General features: G+C 32.6%; 1 protein-coding gene across 5 annotated transcripts in view; it reads right to left on the minus strand.

The window, feature by feature from the left end:
- Positions 1-23,593, minus strand: part of LOC143244300 (voltage-dependent L-type calcium channel subunit beta-1-like) — a 91,458-nt gene that overhangs the window by 18,966 nt on the left and 48,899 nt on the right. For 4 of the 5 annotated variants that reach the window (XM_076488728.1, XM_076488737.1, XM_076488745.1 and 1 more), the window contains 7 exons: positions 16,714-16,830; positions 16,198-16,320; positions 15,744-15,877; positions 14,346-14,443; positions 8,555-8,688; positions 6,319-6,458; positions 3,990-4,102 (listed from right to left, as the gene is read on the minus strand). In XM_076488728.1, the coding sequence (XP_076344843.1) occupies positions 3,990-4,102; positions 6,319-6,458; positions 8,555-8,688; positions 14,346-14,443; positions 15,744-15,877; positions 16,198-16,320; positions 16,714-16,830 (859 nt within the window). The remainder of the gene's footprint in view (positions 1-3,989; positions 4,103-6,318; positions 6,459-8,554; positions 8,689-14,345; positions 14,444-15,743; positions 15,878-16,197; positions 16,321-16,713; positions 16,831-23,593) is intronic. The other variant, XM_076488718.1, reaches the window with a different exon arrangement.

Here is a 23,593-nt window from a genome sequence, read left to right on the forward strand (position 1 = left end):
AGCAGTTTATTATTATATTATTATTATAACTATTATTATTTATTACTGCTATAGATTGGTCATTTGTGACTGTGTTTTGTGTATTTAATAAATAAATTTAAAAAAAATTATTTTGGAATTATGTCTTATTTAGTTCAGAGTAATAAACATACTGGTAAAACACTGAACATGCACAAACAGTAAGCAGAAAAACAGAAAAAAATGTACAAACTAGTTTATATCATATTTATGACACTTATTGTAATAGTTTTGCAGCTGTTGAAACCTTTACTTTCATGAGAAAGTCTCTGGATGGTTGGAAGTTATAACAACATTGTCCATTTAACTGCATACACATCTTGTGTGTTATAATACTACTCACAGCTGAGGTGCTCAAGTTTGGTCTGAACTTGCTTTTGTTTTCAGTCACTAAATTAAATATCCTTTCACTGTCAGCATGGAAGATTGTAAGAATTCCAAGCATGACCCTACACAGAATGTCATAATTCTGGTTGCCATTTCCATCCTTAACTGTAGACAGCTGAACCCAAAACTTGTCAGCATTCAACTGAAGGACAGTTTCTGAGAAAGTATCAAATTTGATAGTTCAAATATTGCCCTTCCAACTTGTCAATAGTGTTGTGCTCATGTGTATTGACAAGGACAGGATACTTGTCTGTGAAGAAGTGAAGAGAAGAGAAATCTTTGCTGACTTTCAGTTTTGGATCAGCAACCTCTGCATAAATCAAAAGTCCATCATTTAGAGGGAAATGTTTCTTCATGTTATTTGTAGCTGCAACATAGTATTTCTTGATATTTGTGTAGAAGCTGATCAGGTCCAGGTCCTTTTCATATTTAACAATGTATTCCTCGACAGCATTTCCAATAGTAACTGCCTCATCAGATTTGTGTAAGGATTCATTGTTGTAGTCAAGTTCAGTGATGTTGTCTTCAAGATATTCTGGCTTGATGTATCTGACAAGTATATTTTTAACTTGTGTAATCAGAGTTCTATGTATAATGTGTATGCAAGGTTCTTCTCTTTGCAATATCAAATTGGCTTGCTCAAACAGAGTAATTTCAGACTGAAGAAAATGACAAAATAACAAGTTCATTTTGTTGTCCAAGAAAACTGTTAACTTATCTAACTTGCTCTGTGCATAACTTTTCTTGGTTACTTCCTTGCTAGCTTTCGTTTTCTTCTCTATTTTCATTGATTGTTTCTTCTTTAGTTCAAGGTCAGATTGCCTAAACATATATTGAGTTATATCAAATGTTTCTTTGTCTGCTTTTGGAAACTGTTGTCTTGTGTCCCTGTGTGGCTGAGAGGATGTCTTGACAGTGTGTTCCTATGTGGCTGAGAGGATATCCTGACTGTATCCCTGCCCTGTGTGGCTGAGAGGATATTCTGACTATTAAGCCTGATTGAGCTACATGTTTAGATCCTTTTGAATCTAGTTTTTCCTTTTCACAGTGAAAATACTTCAATGGCTTCCACATGTCCAATATTCTGTTGAGGCACACCCCAAGTGATAGCCATCTTGTGTTTACAAGTTGTAGAATTTTTCTTGTTTCTTTGCCATACAATCCTTGAAACTCTTTGAAATGTTCTTTTCTGCTAGCACTTTTTTCCAGAAAATAGTAGATATCTGTCAATATATCAGAAACTGGGGAGGGCAGTTCTCTGGAAGCTTTCTGGGCAGCAATATTCATGAGGTGACAAGCACAGCCCATGAAGTAAATGCTAGGCTGTCATCTTGAGATGTGTTCCATCACACCTTTACCTATACTAGACATAACTAAGACAGTTTTCCCATGCAATTTTCCTCTTTGTCAGTTCATGATCCAAAAGCTTGAAAATATTCTCTCCCATTGAAGCTTCTTTCCATTTCACCATTGTCAAAAGAGAACAGACACTTTTTCCAAGTAAAGGGTCAAAATATCGTAAAATCACTAAATACAGTTTTGAGTCATCCATGTCTGTCAATTCACTTGTGGCTAAACTGTAAACACTGTTAGTAAGTATGCTTGACATTTTGTCATCTTCACAACCCAACATTTGTAAAATGGCTGTAGTTTTGGTTCTAGCACAGCCATATTTTTTCATTATATCAGAGTCTGGGAACATGTTTCTGAATATATGTCCTGCATGATCGGCTACAGGTAGGGATAAATTATGAGCAATGACAAATTGCGTGAACATTACTTCTGCATTTATGGTTTCATATTCTGAATTCTTACTCATAAATGTTGTTATCTGCAGCGTTTTTGTCTTCACCTTAGCCTTTTGTTTGTGAGATGCTGATTTTGTATGTCTGGAACAAACGTTTATCCCACCATGCACCACAGAAAAATCAATGTGACAAACTGTACAAAACGCATGACTGTCACTGACTTTTGATGCAATGACCAGATATTTTGCACTATACTCTTTCCTAAATTTTTGATTTACAGTTTTAGTCCTTTTATATTTGCCAGAAACAAGACAATCTGGTGAACAAGGCCTCGTTTAACTGAGAAGCATACTGTTCAACATGGACCCAACTGTCAGTAGGGGGTGGACCAAATAAGGTTGAGAAGAATCTTCATGTAGTAAAGATGGACTTGGGTCTCAAGAAATAGAGGAAAGGAATAAAATACCAAGAGGCATGCTAATGTTATTGTTTAACTGGAAAGCATACTGTTCACCATGCACCCAACTTTCAGTAGGGGGTGGACAAAATTGGGTCGAGAAGAATCTTCATGTAGTAAAGATGAACTTGGGTCTTAAGAAATAGGGGCAAAGAATAAAATACCATATACCTAAGATATGCAGTCCAGAAACCATGGAGGACCAACCTGAATCCTCAAGATTGAGAAAGCACTGCAAAATCAGAAGGAAAGAGATGATCAAAGTCGTCATTAGTCTGAGCAAGTTCAACATGTTCAAAAGAAAGCAGGGCAATGTCTAGAGATAGAAACTGACCCATGTATTGTTCAATCTTCTTGTGAACAAACACAGACAAATCTCTCATCCAGTTGCCCACAACTGATATCTGAGATAAAGACCTCTCAACATGGAGACACCCAAAGTAATGTTATTGACTTTGGAACTTGTGCTTCAAGAAAACTGAGTAGTGTATAAAGTAAAACCTCTTCTTGAAGAAACTATCTAAAACTGAAATAAAAAAAAGGTCAAAAAAGAAAAAAATATCTGAGTAAAAGCACTGCCAAGCTTTGAAGTGATGATTTAGTAGAGGTGCATAATGGGAGTTGCATGCATCATGAGAGTTACTACTGGTGGAGGGGTGACATGTGCTGATTTACATGAGGCATGTTGGAATCACTTGATACTAGTAAGAGGAAGCAAAATGCTTGTAGCATGCACAGAGAAAGGTCTGCATTCAGAGTGCAGCAATGAAGGAAAATAGCTAATTGTCTGAGAATAACTGTATCAGAAGCAATTACTTTACTGAGAACATTAGGAGGGAAGTCCTTATATAAAACTGAAATCTAAAGTTGTCACTTTTTTTCGAAACAAATAACGAAACTCAATTTTATTTACAAAGGTAGTATCTTTTAAAGTACCTAGCTTTAGGCATTAATCATGAAGGTAATTCCATGGAACATAAAGTCCAATTTCTTACAAATTACAGAAGTTTAGAAGTCAGTCTGTCTTTTTAACATAAACATTTAGAAATGACAACTTGTCATCAACTTTGTTGTGAATAAAAAGTTTTACCATGTACAACTGATAAAAACTTGACATTTTAAATCTATAGCATTACCTCAACAGAATATAAACATTTAAAGGAACTTATTTTGAAATTATGCTAAAGAATTTTTCTAAGAATTTTTTTTGCTGAAGATAAAACTACACAAATATTTTTATTAAAACTTAAAAAGAAATTTGAAAAATCACACATCCAAGTTTCAATTTATTTCAAGAACAACTAGTTATGCTAGTTATTCTCTGATAACATATATGTTTTAGCTTCACGATGACACATACTAGTTTAATATGAAATTACCTAAACTTATTGATCGATTATTTGCCTTCTCCAAGATTGCTCTTTTAGATGGGTTGTTTAAAAGAGACCGCTTGGATAATGATATGTCAACAGTAACTCTAGTGATGATTATTCTGAAAAAAACATAGTAAATAGTTGCGTTTTATTTGACAATCAACAATTATAACAGGTAAATTAAACCAAAATGTCTTTCACTTTCAGATCATAATAAACACAACTGTGACTGATAGAAAAGGAGGTTATAAAAAAGCAAACACAATTAGTTTGGTTCTTTGCAAACTATATATAATAAATTTGATATTACTTTTTCTAATTTAAGTAATTAGCTTCTCTGTTATAAAAAATAGTTTTATCTACAGTTTATCATTCACTTCTACATTTATCGCAACACGAAAAAAATCACATTACACTTTTTATTCATCTTTAATTTTTTAGAATGTATCAACATTCTTAAGTCATGTTAGGTTACTTCATAAAGAAAAGTTATTGCATATTCACTTCCAATTTAACAGGAAGGTAGACTATTTAAGCATAAGGTAAAAACTTTCAATGAAGGAAGTTTATGCTTTGACAGCAAACCTGAAGACGACAGACAAACGTTCTGTTGAAACATGTATTATGTTCCACTATCAATAAGTTTTTCTTATACTTATCAATCATTGGCTGCCTACCTATTATTATATTAGTGTAATGTGATTCCTTTCTCAAGTAGTTTTACCATGTTATGTGTTAAAAAAATTACTGCTTTAAAAAAAAATTAAGAAAGTTTCAATATTTTGATTCTCATTTGCACTTCAGTAACAATTTCAAAATAACTTTAGTTCACTCTGTTCAATATAAAATATATATAACTGTACATATAAACTACTTTAACCCTTTCACAATGGGTCAGGGTTCAAAGCCTATGTCATCATGTTTGTTGACTTGCATTGAAAATTTTATTTAACTTCTATTTCATGAATATATGTCAATAAGCTTGGAATCAAATTGTAGATTATAATATTTTAACATTATACATGAATTATTTTTAAAAGTAGATATTAAAGGAAGACACCTAAATATAAATTTTAATGAGTCACATGGTATGTTCAATGCAGTGTTGTTTAAAATTAGATGTTTGTATGTCAAAATACTGTCTATAATTTTCCACAAATTAGGAACTCATATTATTAATATTGACAAACTGGAATATAAAATAAAAACCTCATGACTTTTCATTTTGCTGAGATATGGCTTATTTGCAGAATCAAAGAATGTTTTGAAATTATCCCTTATGTACTCTTACTATAGCATATGACATATGAATAACCAATCAACAGCTTAGAATGTCCCAATGGTTTTATCAGCCATTTTTATCTTTGAAAATGGTTCAACATTCTTTCAATCCAAGTCTTCGAGGAGGTAAGTCGTGTCTTTAGTCTGCTCAAAGATTCATATTTTTTAAAATCTAAATAAATATTAATTAGTAAGCTTAATAAATTATTGTGGAATTCTATGACATCATTGTAGTTATTTGTGATTTTTTGGTCATTCAACTGTATATATAAAACGTAAATAAAATTTTGTTTGATATTCTCCATGTGCAAAATTTTAAAAGGCTTAGCAACCTATGTCCAGCAGGAACCACGTTCAAAGATTATAGTGAGAAGAGATAATTGTTTGCTTTACTCTTTTATTTATTGTTTTATATTTTCAGAAAAAAAGACAAGTTTAACAGTTTATTTCTATGTAATAATAATCTACACACACACACTATATATATGTATAATAACTGAAATGTGACTGCATATTACAAAATACTTGTCCACTAAAACACAGCTAAGACAAGGAAGAGCAAAAGTCAATTTTATGTTACTTGATATGTAACATGAGTGGAAGTTATGTAATGTTAGTTAGGCATGGCTGGAAAGCCAATATAATAAAAAAATAAATAAATATATAATGTTATGAGACTTGAGCTACTTAGGCTAAACATCTGTATTTTCGTGTTATAATATGTAGTCATCGTAGCACAAACAAAACATGATATATATTTATTTCCCAATTCTTTTACAATAGCAATGAAATTGTTCAAGAGACAGACCCCACATAATTAAAGTACAGAAAATATCAAAATATAAAGTCTTCCTAAAAACAAACATTTGAAATGTATTTAGTACATATTAGAAATCACACAAATAATAATTTAATAATAATTAATGTGTGCAGATGTGTAGATGAACTCATGCATATTATACCAAGCCTGTTACAAAAGAGTTAATTAGTACATCGTTTGTTTTTTTTTAACTGCAGTCTGTTACTAAAGTCATAACTACACAGGCTCACCTACCTTCCTTCTAGCTTATGTTTTAGATAATCAAAGAGAGCTTTCTGCATCATGTCTGTAACCTCATAGCCTTTAAGGGATGGGCCCACAAGGACTACTGGTCGCATTGAAGGCACTACATCATACGGGGGAACACTCTCAGACTGGAAAGTACAAGTGTTATTTGTCATGAAATATTCAAGTATTATCTACTCAATAAAATAAATGTTACTTGAAGGAACTAACATATTTAAGTAAATGAGAGACAGTCTCACTGATAAGTTTTTGTTACCTCCTATGACTTCAATAATTTAATTTCAATTGACTTAGGCTGGTGACGTTTCACACCCAGTAACACAACACTTTCAAACCGTTTTGTTGTTTACAGACAAATATTTGTAACTGAGAAACTAAGTCAGTGTTTTAAATCAGGAAACTGGATGGTAATTATTAGTCAATTCAGACTAGCAAGAAGAGTTTTGTGAATTTGATTGTGACCCTAGTTGCATTTCTTGAACTACTTTCTACATGACTCAAAGCTACAAGGGCTACCATATTAATTGGAAGTTATTGTAATTCAGTGGATCTCTGTTAACACGTCTCAGTTTAGCTAGTGAAATTCTATTTTGTTAATAGAAAAACAGAACAATTTTTTCAATACAAATTAACTCTCACTGTCTGATTTTGTAAAAAATACAAACAGAATCAAGAAATGGCATTGACCCACTAACAGCCCCTCCCCCTGTGGACCATTTAGCAGGGACTATTTACATGTAGGATTGCTACATGTATAACAATTCTCTTATTTCATGGGTAAAGTATCTTTCTTAATTGTACAGAGCAACTATACAAAAGAATCCTTTCCTCTTCCTTGTTTTAAATCTTGGTAACATGAAAAGTTTCACAGCTATTAGAAAAGATATAACTCACTGTAGCTTGCTTAAAAAGGTAGGATAACACTTTTTGGAGGCCTTGAAATGTTACTGCATTTCTTTTACCTTCAAAACATAATTTCAGTCATTTTCATATTCTAAAAATCGAAACAGGTTCCTTTGAGGAACATCATTTAATACCTTACAGTACCAGATATCTGATTGAATAATTCCAGTTTTAAAAATGCAAGTAAATGCAAAATAAAAATTGTAGACTTGTGACCAGTATATTCAGATGAAAATAAAATGAATATATAATATAAACCAGGAATTCACTCCATCGTATTCTAGATTTTGAAATAGGTATTCTTTCAATACATGTTCTAAAACTGTATACACAATTCACCCTAAAGTAAATATTGCAATTATTAAATAAAATTAGAAAAAAACAATATAATTTACAATAATTATTTATAATACTAAAAGTATCTGAAAAAACAACAACAATCAGTTAACACTAAAATGTGTTATTTACATATTGTTGTGTAGCCTATTTTGTGGAAGGGAATAACTTTAACAGTGTTATGAAGGAAAGGGATCTTGGAATAACAGTCAATTACTGTCTAAAGTCATCCAAGTAGTGTGCTATTGTTAGTGGTAGGGCAAATAGGATTTTAGGTTGTATCTACATAAATACTGAATACAAGTTTAAAGGTTATAATTTCATTATATAGGTCACTGTTTAGGCCACATTTGGAATACTGTGTTCAATGTTGAGATTCTTACCTTAAGAAAGACAATGAATTGATGGAAACGTTTCAGAGGAGGATTATGAGAATGGTACTGGATGGAGGGGCTGTCATATGAAAAGATACTGAAATCTCTTAAATTGTTTTCTCTTGAAAAACGAACAGTTAGGGGGGATCTGACTGAGTTGTTTAAGATTGTAAATGGAATTGATAGTGTTAATATATCACCTTTTTTTTTCGTATTTAGTTTTGCAAATAGTGGGACATGACTGAAGCTTAACAAGATAGAAGTAATCTTCAGCAAAGACAGTTTCATTTTTCTGACACAGTGATTGGCCTCTGGAATGGGTTGCCTTTAAATGTTGTGGAGGCAGTAAATTTAAGTATGTTAAAGAAAAAGTTTGTCAATTATATTAATGCTAAGGACTGGTTTTAAGATTTTTTATTTATACTTTTAATGATTTTAGTTTAAAGAATGGAACAGCCAAGATAGACCAAAATGTTATATTGAAAATATTTATTGACTAACTTAGAAATATTGTTTTAATAATAAAGTAGGATGTTAGGTATGCCATTAAGATCTAACAATATATTAGTATTAAACTTTCTGTAAAGTAGTAAAAGCCTTAATTTACAAACCCTTTTGAAAAAAGGCTTTTTCTTCTCTTTAGCTGGAGGTGTTGTAACGATTGATTTGCCCAGTTTAGCAGTGTTGATATTGTCACTGTCTTCACCAAGGTTAGCATCAAGTCCATTCTGATCAACATCAAAACCTGAATGGATAAATTTAACTATTAATAAGTTAGTGTCTAATTTTAAATTTGTATATCACAAGATATTACATGGAAGTCCCATAGCACAGAGAATGTTATCCAGACTCCTAAGTTAGAAGTATATCTTTGTGGTCAGATTTGCAAGATTCTGTAATTAGTAACACAGGACTAGATAACATGATATGTGCAACCTCAAAACAATCCTAGATCGATACAGTGAACTCAACTATTTGTAAGGAGAAACTTACTACAACTGCAATACCTGCCTAATGTTAAACACTTAAGGGAGTACTGATCCTTAAAACTGCACAAATTTACATACTGAGGAAGCTGTTGAACATTTTTCATGATCTTCAAGTTCAGTTCAACACAAATGTATAATGTTCCAATCTCTAAAAATACACTTTCAGTAATATATGTCATATGCATAATTAACATGGTAAGTATAAAGAAATACATAACAAACTGTTTTAACAAATTAACAGCACTTAGGAATGATAAAAACGTGAAAATTGATACACATGCTCGTTGCAAGTTCTTTACCAATTGTCTTGTTACAAATCTAATTACCACTGATAAAGACATTAATTAAAATTGATTGCCCATAGCTCATTAATATTTCAAAATATTTGTATCAAAGATTTTAATTCAAGCTATGAGGATGTTCACAAAAAGAATGTATATCAATTTTAACATCTGTATCATTCCTAAATAAAATTATGGTGTATATGATATATATATATATATATATATGACTGAATTATATTTTAAAAAAATCTTAATATTACAAATGTGGTATGTTTGGTTAATCAAAAATATTTACATGTAACATCAATTTTGTACAATGATCCTTCAAATACGTTTATTTAACTAAAATAGTCAAATTTCAGTTTCCACAGTTAAATGACAGCTACTCAGGTAACTAATGTTTATTTTTAAATAGATGAAACTTATCTACAGTAGTTCATGGCTAAATTTTACATGTACTCAACATATTTTCTTAGATAATACACACAATCAGCATTTAGTTTGGTTTCTTCAACAAACAGTGGCAAATACCTGTAAAATTGGAGGACTGATAATGAACTTTTATCAATTTAAAGTGATGCCTTATGAGTAAGGCTTTAGAAGGAGCAACTTAATGTTCCAAGGCTTATACTGATGATGTTGTAGTGTTTAGACCAATATTTGAACATCTGAAATACCTTGAATTGGTTCTCTACAAGCTTCTTACAGTTAATCTTATAGAGAAAAATTACTAAAAATAGCTTTGTTAACCAGAAGCCTCACATTTAAGATTTAAACTTACTTCTGAGGAAATATGCACAAATTGTATTAAAGTGACGGTTAAAAAGACTTACCAATTCCAAAGAACTGTATATTTACTGTGATCACTGATCATGCTGTCTTAAAATGGTTAAAAACAGTTCAAAAGTTAACTGGTGGATGATATGTTGGCCCTTAAAGTTACAAAACTTAACATTTAAAGTACTGCACAGAAAAAAAACAAAAAAACATTTACCTGGTACCTATCTATACATCCTACTTTCCCAGAAGAAATTCCAGATTTGGTTATCAGAAAGCTATTACCTAAATTTATTGCCTGTGTCAACGTCAGTACTAGAGGACGTTTGGCTACTAGAGAAGATACAATTGACCAGTATAAGCACATTTACTTCTACCTGTAAATGGGACAGTTTCAGATGATTCCACTGTATTAACAGAAATTGTAAATAAATTCAAACACTATATGTTGAATGGCAATGTACTTTATTACACAGAAAGGGTTGCCAGCAGTGGTGAATGCAAACTAATTATTCCCAGAACAATGAGACCACAGATGTTAAGAGAAATGTACAACAATCCTAAAGCTGGTCATGTACAGGTGTTAGAAAACCCATAGAAAACAAAGTATTCAAATGTGGTTATTGGGCTGATATTGTGTTATCACTTCTGTCAAACCACTAAAAATGATCAGAAATGGCCAACAGGATTTTTGCAAAGCACTAAACTAATGGAACTTCATGAAATAAGCATAGATATCAGAGGATTTTAACAATTCCTGGAAGTGGATATAGGATATTTGTTGGTTGTAACAGAGTATTTCACTAAATGGGTTGCGTTATATCCTTTTAAACAAACTACTAAGGTGATAGTGAAAACAACTATAATATGAATGCTTCTGTACATATCATATTCTAGCTGTTTGAAAAGTTTTGTTTAGGATTTCTGTGGTTGTTAAAGTGTTATAAATTCTTATTTTTTGTTTGCCCCTGGCAGTTGCAATATTTTGTTAGAACTGTTTCACTATTTCAGCAGACATGAAGCTAAAACACTTGTCTAAGATGTAATACAAGCACTCGCAGGGATTACCAGCACCTGCAAGCATGGAAAGAAAGAGCAAATTTCATGATGTCCAGGTTTCTGATAACTGGCACTGATTCCATCAATGTTGAAAACTAATTGAGTAGCTACAAGTCAACAGGAGAAAACAAACAATTGCCTTTACCTCCAAGTTTTCAAAACATTGTATTTGATCCCTAGTCTTCTACAAGCAAAGATATGTAGGATTTTTGTTCATCAAAAATAATTAACTACAATAAATGATTAATGAAACTTCAAAATAGTTATAATACAACTAACAAACTGCAGTAACAACAAGAATTTTCATCAATGCATAACAGAGTGATATAAATCCTTTTCCTTTATATCAACTTTTAATTAATGCACTAACTTTATGCCAGAAAATAAATACATTAAAAGATAACCATTATTAAAGCAAGCAAAATATACAAATAAGTACTTAGATCAGGAGATATTTCATACTAATTAATGAACGGAAAATGATACACTGGGAAACCTGTCCACTTGTGTCACATGTTTGTATAATAAAAGGTTGTTTTGTCTCTTCGGGCTTACTGGATAATTGGAGTGAATACCCATGAGTAATTTAAGTCTGCACCATCACAGAGAAGAGATGGGAGAATGCAGGTACCCAAAGTATCACACTTACTTTAATTTTCCTGCAAAGAATATTTAAAATAAAAATATTAATCAGAAACCAGATTTTTTTTTGTCAAAGTGATACTAAAATCTGGACTAAGAGGACCTCAAGAATTTATAATTCCAGGCTTAGCTAAGAATTTAAAGATTTTCTGAGATATCTTGAAATGGTATGGTGATCTAATTAGATCAATTCACAAGGCTTAGTGTTCAATTAACAATGTTGATGTTGTATTCCTTAAGTTTCTGGAACCACCTTGATACATAACATTCTGGATTGTAGATGACCTGTGTGAAATGTAAAACTTGGTCCACATAGGCAAGGATGTGAATGATTTAAACTCAAACACTTAGTTGTTGTTTCAAGGATATTAGTTCTTAGAGAATTGTGCAATATCTCCACTGCATCATTCATTGCTTTACTATAATATGTAATAACATTATTTGCACAGCACTGCTCCCACTCATAACTACTACCATTTGTAACCACTATAACCGAATGTTCTAAAGTGGAATAATGTAAGTTAGTAAAGTAAGTAGTCAGTTTGCACTCCAATTGTTAAACGACTTTTCACACTCATCAGTTCAACAAAACATGTTTGATTTGTTCAATAGTTTGTGTAGAGGGCAAGCTAAATCAGATAACTATTTTACAATGGCAACAGTAAGTGTAAAGTCCAAGAAATCCTCTTGCATCATGCAAGTTTTATAATGTTGACCAATTCTAAACAGATTCAGTCTTGGTTGACTGTGTAGATGCTCCATCTCCATTGACTACGTGTTCTGGGAAACTCACCTGTTCATCAAACAACTCACATTTTTTGAAATTCAGCTGAAGTTTCTGTTCCCTCAATCACTCCATTAGTTTTCTTAGTCAGTTATAAACATCATTAAAGTTCTTCCATTGTGCAGTTATATCATATTAGTAGATAAATATAAACTCTACATTTCATTAGTTTTTCTAATTTACCAAATTATTACCAAATCTCATCAACTTACATTAAAGTTCTTCAAGTGTACAATTATATCAGTATATATATGAATATAAATTCCACATTGTATTAGTCTTTCAAATTTACCAAACGTTTTATGTAATCTAAATAACAGATTGTCAAATCTCATCAACTTGCATTTCCCAGCTTTCAATACTCAGATCCATTGTTAAAAACTATCCTGACCCAGATAAAGCAACAAAAGTAGAATAAGTCCTTATAAATGGGTATATGATTGCACCACATCCTAGTCACTAAATTTAAGGTTGTTCATATTAAGTGCTTGTTTGAGTAGTTTACTAATAAAGTGGTGTTTTAACTGCCATTCTTGTTATTACTGGAAGCATAATCTCAATCAATTACACATTATTTTCTGTAGAAAATCTTCCTACGACGAGGTTCATTTCCAACTTCGATCTTGGTGGAACTCCACAACTCCTTCCCATTTGCACCAATCCATCGTTTTGCTTCCTTTCTATATAGGCAATGTTCCACTTCTCATTATCAGATAGGGTTGAACAATAGTAACTGTAGAACCAATGTTGACCAAAATGTTGCAAGGCTTCCTATCAATCAATTCATTAGTTTGTGAACTGATTTCTTCACATAATGTATCTCAAGTCAAAGAGATACAGTGTTTTCAGCCAAATTTCACAATTTACATCTAGCTAATTCTTGTTTTACAATGTTTGGTTAGCTTTCTCCTGCCCCTTTAGCCCAGTATATCATCTCCTTGATTTATGGTTTGGGTCTAATTCACATATCTTCATCCACTATTGCATCTACTTGTTGTATACCAACAAATTGACCACTTGCTGTGAAACACACGGATAAGGTAAGGAGGCAAGTTTTTCACAATACCTTATACATATTAATTTCTTGTTTTTCTTCTTACTCTGTTCCTAAACTTTGTTTTATAAACTTCCTTCTAATGTAATACTTAATTTGACCTTCAGTAGTGTATGAAGTTTGGTAAACATTGGATCATAAAGCCTTCAAAAATTCCTCTTTTGGCATAATTTTCAGTTTCATATATAAGTTTGGTTGATTTTCATTAATTTTATAATCAAAATTCCTTATGTAGAGTAAAATAAAATTAATTACTTGACGTTTGCAACATCTCTATGTTCTGCAGTCTTGTTAAGCTCAAAAATCCAATAGTACATAGAAATGTTACAGTTCTTTTATACTATATAGATCAGGACACTTATTGTAGTTGTTGTACCTGGTGATGCCAGGTTAACCTGGTGAAATGATGTAACTGTGTATCTGAGAAGATAAATTTTAAATAAAAATTATTCTTTACTACTTTAAGATTATGCACATATGTTTATATTTCTTCTGAAGCAATAAAACTTGAAGTTTATTCAAATAACACTTGGTGTAATTGTCTCTTAGATACAGATTATGTGCAATTTTGAAAGACAAAAAAATTAGATTATCACATAAAAACTGAGGCCTAACTGAGATATGAAGACAGGCCTGGAATGTGATAGTTTGAACTCTTAAAAAACTGCCTTACAATGAATAGTTTAATTGGAAGTTTCAATTCCAAGTCAAGGAAGTGTAGAAATGGGTTAAAATAGAATGTATGCTGTGTGTCTGTGTGAGGTAGATATACTGAAAGCTCCAAGTAACAGTAATAAAATCATCATCTCCTACCTGGAGTTGGAGGTGTTGAGCCACGAGAATTTGAAGGTTTTGAATTTGTGAGTACATCATTCACCATACTACCCAAGTTTCCTGATGAACTAGGCCTACTTTAGTGTATTTAAAAAAAAAAAAAAAGATAATTTTATATATACACATTAATAATAAGTTACTGAAATATCCAAACAAGTATAATTATTTATAAAATTTAAGAAGAACCACTTAAGTATTTCAACTAAAATAACAATTTCAAAAATTATTACTACCTATTGTGCACATTACCACACTTAAATGTCCAGTGCATAAATTTAAATATTTGTTACTTTAAGATTATGCATATATCATGTTTATGTCTCTTCTGAAGCAACAAAACTTAGACATTTATTCAAACATCATATACTGTTAGTACCTTTAAGAAACAGATTACGTGCACTGTTACAATTAATAACAGTGCTGTGAATGAATGTTACTTCATTTAAAACGGTAAAAAAAGCTCATTTTGCGTTATTCAACTTCAATATATGTTATTCATCACAGATTCATTATTCACATATGTAGTTTAAGTGGGTTAAAATTATATAACCTTGATGGCAAAAATGGACAAAATATCTAATGCTAGAAACTGTAAACAGACAAACATCCTATTATATTGCATAAATTCAGAAAATACTCAATCCTACTATACATATTTGGCATTTTTAAAATAACATTACTTTTTAATGATCTTGTGTTCTTCTCTCTTCTAAAAAAAATAGGCTTAATTAAAAAAATTAAGTAATTTTAAGACAGTAACAAGTGAAATAAATAAATCAAAATTTATTATTCTCTAAACCACTGAAAACAAAACCATCAACCTCTAATAATTAAACACATTATCAATGTCAGGACTTTTATGGAATTATAATTTACGATTCTTGAAGGCTCCAACGAAATCAACTACTTTACTCAATCAAAAATAGTCTACATTTTGGAGTATGAACTTCAATCAGTTTTAAAATCTACATGCGTTACGATTGTAAATGACATGCTTTCATATATATTTAAATAACACCATTGTTCACAAATTAACTCTTTACAATGGAAGATCCTCTATATCCAACTAAAATGAATTGTGTAAAATATTGTTGGAAAAGTGTGAAAAGTTCTCTAACATTATAATTATAGCTATGATTGATCAATCACTGGTCCTTCATAAATAATTATTAAATTACTTTGGTTCACATATTCCTCATATCATACAGTTTACATTGTTACTTACATTCCATTCTATTTTGAACTGACAGTGGCCAGTACTATATATGCAAAACAATTCATTCATTAAAAATTTTAAAAAGATTCATACATGATTAACCTATTTCAAAATTTCTTTTAAGCACATTACTATAAAAAAACAAGCTCTAAACTACAGACCTAGTATAGAGTTTACCAGTGCGAGAGTGAGAATGCTGTATCCTCAGGTTTTCTAGTTTTGCGGGACTTGGAATGAATCCAATATCACATCCTTCCTTAACAAGCCTTCCAATCCACCAGTCATCATTGTATTTCTGTAATAATCAAAAATAAGTTACTTAAATATCATAAAATATGAAATATCTTTACTAAATCTTAATATTTAGTGTCATAAAACTCCCTCTAGTGTAAAAAATTATTTCTGCTAAAGTAAACCCAGCAACATAAAAAACTGGGCCATATACTTACTAACACATGCATCACACCAACCAATATAACTTGCATACAACTCTATCAAATACGGGTGGAGTAAATCATTATGGTTTGATCTCTTCAAACACTCGCTAAGACATACTATGTGGTTAAAGATGGTTGATATACTTCTGTGCATATTTCTTTGAAATTAAACACTTACTTCTTTAATGTGAAGAAAATTTTTAACATCAAAAGATATTGCACATCCATGCACAGGGCTATCATCGTCCAGAGTTCCGTCGTAAGCAACATTAGTACGAACAGCAAATGTTACTGGCTTTGTCTGTGGAGAATGATTAAAATTTCTTAATTCTAGATATTTTGTTCTCAGAAACAATATTTAAAATAAGAAACTATGTAAATAAAAAACGTCTTTTTTAAATGTAAAATAGTTTCTGGGGTACTTAAAGAAATGAAACAAAAACTTAGCCTCAAGTATATTTTTACTTAAATCAAAATAGTAGCCTCCAGATCTGGTGAGGATCTCTCAGTTCATTGTGCAAGTTTCTCTCAAAATTTCAAAATTAAACAAATTCGTTCACTTCCTCCTATTAACGTTGTAAATGACTTTGCAATATTTCTACTTTAAATCAACAAATAAAAGTTTAGTTTCCTTTAAGAATTAAGATAGCACTTAATTTATATAGCCAGCTATAACTTATTGTCTATTCTTTACCTTTGCCTTTTCAAGCTTTCTAAGAGCTTGCTTCTCTGTCTCTCGGCGAAGCGCTTCTCTCTCCTCATCGAGGGACAGGTCTGAAGATGGTTGACTATAGTTTGAATCTGCAGATCCCTAAGTGAGAGCAAATGTAACATGCATTTTTTATGTTTGGTATTTAGAAAAATTCCAGTTTCTAACTGAACCTGTCCAGAATATCATTATACTTTATTTTGCATGCATGAGTATAAAAACTTTCTTCCCCCAACTTAATATTTTAAGATTCCTCTTGGTCACTTTTTAATTAGTATTTACATTTCTTTCTTCGTTAATTTAACCTTTAATTTGTTTTTCAGAAATACAGTTTCAACTAGTAAAACTCTCACCATCAGGAACATGTTTTGTGTGTATTCAGTATTAATTAATTATTTGAATAAAGTGGCTAATAAAACACAAGAAAAAGGTTAAGAAGGTCATAAAACTATAATCATTTTATACAAATAACAAAACAAGAGATCAAACACGTTACAAAAATGCCAACTGTTAAATATATAGATGAAATGAAAAATTATATACGAGTCCACGAGATCAATGATGTTTTAAAGTATAACTCTTACTTTGAAAATGACAACTTCATATATTTAATTTCATTAAAGATATAAAAAATAAATGCCATATAGTGTGTTTGATAATTTCAAAATAAGCGTTTTGTTGCTGTTGCTTACAACTTACTGGCTCTTAAGTTATTTTTCAAACGAATTAACTAATGCTGAGCAAAAGTGAAACTATCACCTCATCCTGGAACCAGCATGGCCAGATGGGTTAAGACGTTCGACTCGTAATCTGAGGGTCGTGGGTTCGAAACCCCGTCACATCAAACATGCTTGCCCTTTCATCCGTGGGTGCGTTATAATGTTACGATCAATCTTACTATTCGTTGGTAAAAGATTAGCTCATGATGATTAGCGGCCTTCCCTCTAGTTTTACACTGCTAAATAATAGGAACGGCTAGCGCAGATAGCTCTCGTGTAGCTTTGCGCGAAATCCAAAACAAACTGAACATCTCTTAGTGAGGAGCGAGTTCAGCTACATATATTAAAATCTAATCTCTGACCTCTCGATCTCCAGTAGTACAAGTTAGTTACTAGACCCCAAACGGTCAATGTCTACAACTACCTGGGTAGTAAGCACTTGAATTAACTTGTATTCACCCTCAATTTTCATTATTTAAAAAAAAAAAAAAAACTGTTTAGTCGTGGTTTACGCTTTTAGAGAAAGCTCTTTTTCATTGAATAAAATCAGGTTTTTCACAGAAATACTCTCATACGCTGCATCTACAAAAAAAAAAAAAAAAAAGCTTTAAAATAGGGTATTACTTAATTATGTACTATTACCGTTAAAGGTTTGTTTTAGATTTTGCAATACAGAAAGAAACAAACTGGGTAAATTCTACTAGTACACATCGTCACCGACTACCAGAACTTATTTACCAAAGTGGTACATACCAGCACCAGAACATATTTAACTTGTTTCGCCGTTGTTTCATGTTTCCATATAAATAGGCCCGGCATGGCCAAGCGCGTTGGCCCGGCATGGCCTAGCGCGTAAGGCGTGCGACTCGTAATCCGAGGGTCGCGGGTTCGCGCCCCCGTCGCGCTAAACATGCTCGCCCTCCCAGCCGTGGGGGTGTATAATGTGACGGTCAATCCCACTATTCGTTGGTAAAAGAGTAGCCCAAGAGTTGGCGGTGGGTGGTTATGACTAGCTGCCTTCTCTCTACTCTTACACTGCTAAATTAGGGACGGCTAGCACAGATAGCCCTCGAGTAGCTTTGTGCGAAATTCCAAAACAAACAAACAAACAAACAAGCCAAGCGCGTTAAAAAAAAAAACAAAAAAAACATCTCATCTTAAATCAAATATATTGTCCTGACTAGAAATGTTTCACCCAAATACCATTTAGGCCTCTAGAGGAGATGTGATGAGCGTCCCTATGCCCCCCACCCACCCACAAAAGAATCATGCCACTGGTACAAATCTTTTTTCTACAATCGCTGGTGTCCAATGCAATGACCTGTGTGACTTGTGTTCTACAGTGCAAATCCACTTCAGGGGCTTTTTTTTTACGCAATACAAAGAAGTCATTTTTCTTCTCGCCTTGTGTGTGTGTGTGTGTGTGTGTGTGTGTGTGTGTGTGTGTGTGTGTGTGCGCGCGCGCGCACTCTTTCAAAGCCTATCAGACACGTACGGACGATGACTTGAGTACCTGGCAAATCGAAGGTGTAAAAGTCCAAATGAAATGTTTGTGAATGTGACAGCATCAATAAGAAGGTTCCGAGTCAAAAGCACATATTCAGCATTCAGTGGTGATAAATTCCGGTCAATCACGCTCAGAATAAACTTCAGCCCAACAGAGTTACTTCAAATAGCGAAGTATTGTTCTTTTCACGCAGAAAAGAAAAAGGATAATTAGACTCGGGCATACCAGTTTATTTACGTAATATAAACATGTATCAGTTTAAACATTCAAGTACTCGTATACTTTGTCTAATGTGACGACATACTTCAATTTGTCACATGCCAGACTGTTTGTGCAGCTCCCAAGAGTTGATCTTTCGTTTACTTTGGGTAATTATAAAGCTCGTGAACTCAATACTTGTACGTTTTTTAAGACCTGCACCTTTGTAAGTTATTTTCTTTACATCAGAGGGAGGTTTTTACTTTAGGTACAACGACTGCTGCATTCTTGAGTTATTTTCAGGTGACAAGCTGTTTAATATGTTACATATTTTAAATTTAAATATTTGTTTATTAGAGAGCATATAGTGTTATAATTTGGAAAATTGGTTTAGCGAGTAGAAGGCGAGTACAACACATATACGAAAACAGTGAAGGAGTGAATTCATAAGTACTTAATGAGTAAATGAGTATTCAAAGATTGATTCAGTTCAGTGTCAGTAGCAAGAATCATTTGAGCTAATCAGTTAATCAATTAACCGAAGAATTATACAAGTTCATGAGACTGATTTGAATTTCACGCAATGCTAAATGAGAATCTGTGCCACTGTCTCTAATTTAGCAATGAAAGACAAGAGGGAAAGCAACTAGTCATCACCATCCACAGCCAACTCGTAGGCTATTCTTTTACCAACGAATACTTATATTAGCATTAGCCATCATATAATAACGCCCCCACAGCTAAAAGGCCGAGTATGTTTGGTGGGACAGAGATTCGAGCCCATAACTCGCAGATTGCGGGTCGAGCATCCTAACCACCCGCCATACTAGCCCCAAGATCATAAGCTCCATTATTATCAGAAATTCTGTTGAAACGTTGTTTTTAAACCTAGGCTGTAAGAAACCTTACTGGTAAAACAAATTAATTCGTTATTGTACGTACACTGAACTTGGCATCCTTTTACAGCATTGGCATCAGAAGTAGGGATATTTTGGCGAAAATAGAGTAAAACTTGGATTAACGTTTAAAATGACAACCTAAACAACATAGGCAATCTTACCTATTGGGTAAACTGGGCAATTGCCCTAGGTCCCACACATGGAAGAGCTTCTGGTGTTATGCCTTTTAATTAATGTACTCCTGAGTTTTCTAATCATTATGGAGCCCCTTTTACTAAATTCTCGCCCGGGGCTCCAGGATGACTAAGACCATCCCTGCTAGTGACGAAGTGAGATCGTAACTTTACTAGAAATAATGAAACGATTAAAAGTAGGTAAAGAAGAAAAGAAGCGTTTGTGTGTTTTCTTATAGCAAAGCCACATCGGGCTATCTGCTGAGTCCACTGAGGGGAATCGGCCCCTGATTTTAGCATTGTAAATCCTTAGACTTACCACTGTACCAGTGGAGGACAAAAAGAGGCAGAAAAGTAAGATAGCAAAAGAAGAAATAGAAAATTTGAAAAAGATCAATAGAAAAGTGGCCGAAAATTAGAAGAACGAGACATAAAACAGATTATTTATGATAAGTTTACATAAAGGAACCCAAAAGAAATTTATAGAAAATTAAAAGTTTGGTTTTTGAATTTCGCTCACAGCTACACAAGGGCTAATTTAGCAGCGCAAGACTTGAGAGAAGGCAGCTAGTCATCACTACCCACCGTCAACTCTTAGGGTACTCTTTTACCAACGAATAGTGGGACTGACCGCACATTATAACGCCCCCACAGCTGAAAGGGCGAACATGTTCGGTTTGATGGTGATTTGAGCCCGCGATCCTCAGATTACAAGTCGAGCACCTTAACTACCTGGCCATGCCGGACGTTGAAAACGAAAAGATTAAGAGACGGAAATTTAAAAATGAAGTTAAAGGAAAGAGGCATTATTCAATTTAAAGAACAAGTAAAAACAAAAATATTACTGGAGAGAAAATCAACGGAGTAATTAAAATATGTATAGAGGGAATACAATAACTATTTACAAATAGGCATAAAAAATACGTCTGCAACATATAAAAATAGTATAATACCGAGATCAAAGACGCAGAAAAGAACATCAATGAATAAACCTATTGGGAAAAATAACGGTTAATGTAAAAATGTGCAAACAATTCTAATATGAAACATCATTTTAACTAGTAAACATAGAGCAGAAAGTGTTTGTTTTACAACTGTTATAACTACTATTGTGCCATATGTAAACGCGGGAACATTCCTGAACTATTCTAACTACGTCACTGTCATTTACATTTCCAGATTTAACTGATAACTTCAGTAATATTACCCCAAGGGAAAACCAATGGACTATAATGGGAAGGAGTCATGTGAAGAATATCGGGCTCTGTGCTAAATAATTTACAGGGTGAATCGGAGGAACAGTGAACTATTCATCTACACCAATGCAAAGTTCTGAAGTCGGGCATGAAGGACAGAACAGACCTAAGCCAAACTTGTGAACGCTTTAGAAAGGCATACTCAATTATCTTACACACATACTCTGTGAGACACAAAGGATTTATTGCCATGTTATTAATTTGAATATGACATAACAGATGAGTGTATGAAAACTACACAAAGTAGATGTGCCTTTTAAAGAAAGCTCTCCACTTTACAATCTCATCTGAATCCATTGAAATGTTTATAGTGTTAATGCTCATAAGACTGTATTCCATAATGACATTGGTATGTTTGTACAATTCCAGTTGCAGTAAAGGGCGAACGCCAAGGTGTTGGGAATGGTTATACGGTATGACTTGCGGAACCCAGAAGTCATCATGACCATCTTTTGAGGTAAAATGGTAGGGAAAAAAGTGAGCTAAGTAGCATTAGTTTATAGCAATGTTTTATTTATGTATTAAGATTGTTTAATGGACCTCACTACAAGGATGGTGTTGTAAGTTTTATCTTTTTAATATTGCATTTCAGATCTTTCTTTGCTAGATGGCATATGATGTTATAATGTTGAAAATTGACATAATAAGTAAAGATCAAGTAGGGTACAAATACGAATAAAGTAAAAAGTGGATCAAGTAACAGTTAATGGATTCATGAGCATTCAATGAGTGATGCAGTCCAGATTTCGAATAGCAATTACTGTGTCTATTCTGTCTCGCGATTGATTAGCCAAGGAATTATAAAAGTAAGTAACGTTAATTCTCGGAATTTCTGTTAAACACTGATTGTGAGATTAGAACTACAACCTGAAGCAAATATTACTGACAAAATAAATTAAGTCATTATTATTACGTGCATTAAACTTTGAGTTACTTTTACTATATCCAAAAGAATCCATCGAATGGTAGAAAATGTTTCAAAGATATTACTTTACTATAGTTATTTCCCTGGAGGATTATTTTAAATTATTTAGCAAAATAATGGAAATTCTAGAGCAAATAATGATAATATTTTATTTTACTTCTTTTACATTTATTTAACTTTGAAGACTTGTACACTTCCATAAATTTGCCTAATTTTCAGTTCAGAAAAATGTGAAAAAGGTGCGTCTTAAATTCGAAGTAATACGGCATGATGTGTTTACCTTTTTTTAAAATCTGTATGTATTTATCAAAATATCAACAGCGGATATCCACAGGTCAGTTAAGCAAACTGGATAAATCTTTCATTGATCGTCTAAGCCATGTAAGGGTCAGCTCCACTGATGTGATAAATTGGTAGCCAGTAGAGGGAAAAGTTGCCATTTTAGAATTTTTTGGATTGTTATACCGAAAATATTAGCGACCTTTTCATCATATTATTGGTATATATACACATAATATATCGTAGCCAATATTTTTAATGGTCGGTTTTCTCACTTAGGAATTTAATAGGGAGATTTTTCGTCGCGTCAGTTATTTGTAAACCTTGTCAATCTCTAGTATTAAGTATTGTCGTACTTAATAATACGCCCAACGTTGGCATAATTGTCGTAAGAATATTTTATTCACATCGTAAAGGTAGAATATAAAAAGTCCTATTATCATAACTCTCCCCATTTGCAAGAAAAATAGGAGATGTACAGTGTTTCCCCAGAGGCTGTTCAGTATTTCGTACAGATGAGAAATGTCGATTTCCAGTATTTCATACTTTTAAAACCGATGTAAAATAGTTCCAACTCATTTCTAGATCTACACATTTTACGGGCTTTGATGCTTCTCTCTACGTGTTTCACACGTTCCCTGGAGAATATTTTTATTAAAGGTTAAATGTGCATTCCTTATTTACGAATAGAATTTGAACAGAACTATGTATGGACTAGCTGTTTACGTGCTTCCATTACTTATTTATTATTATTCACTACAAAATTGATCTCGAAATACAAACTACATTGCCTCCTAGTGTTTTTAACACAGATATGATTGAAGTTTTAAATCAGTGTAATATTTTGTTAATTACGTTATAGATTTTAACTAAAATAATGGCATAAATAAACGTAAAATCTTAAATGCA

This window comes from Tachypleus tridentatus, chromosome 1 (assembly GCF_004210375.1).
Source record: "Tachypleus tridentatus isolate NWPU-2018 chromosome 1, ASM421037v1, whole genome shotgun sequence".
NCBI lineage: Eukaryota > Metazoa > Arthropoda > Merostomata > Xiphosura > Limulidae > Tachypleus > Tachypleus tridentatus.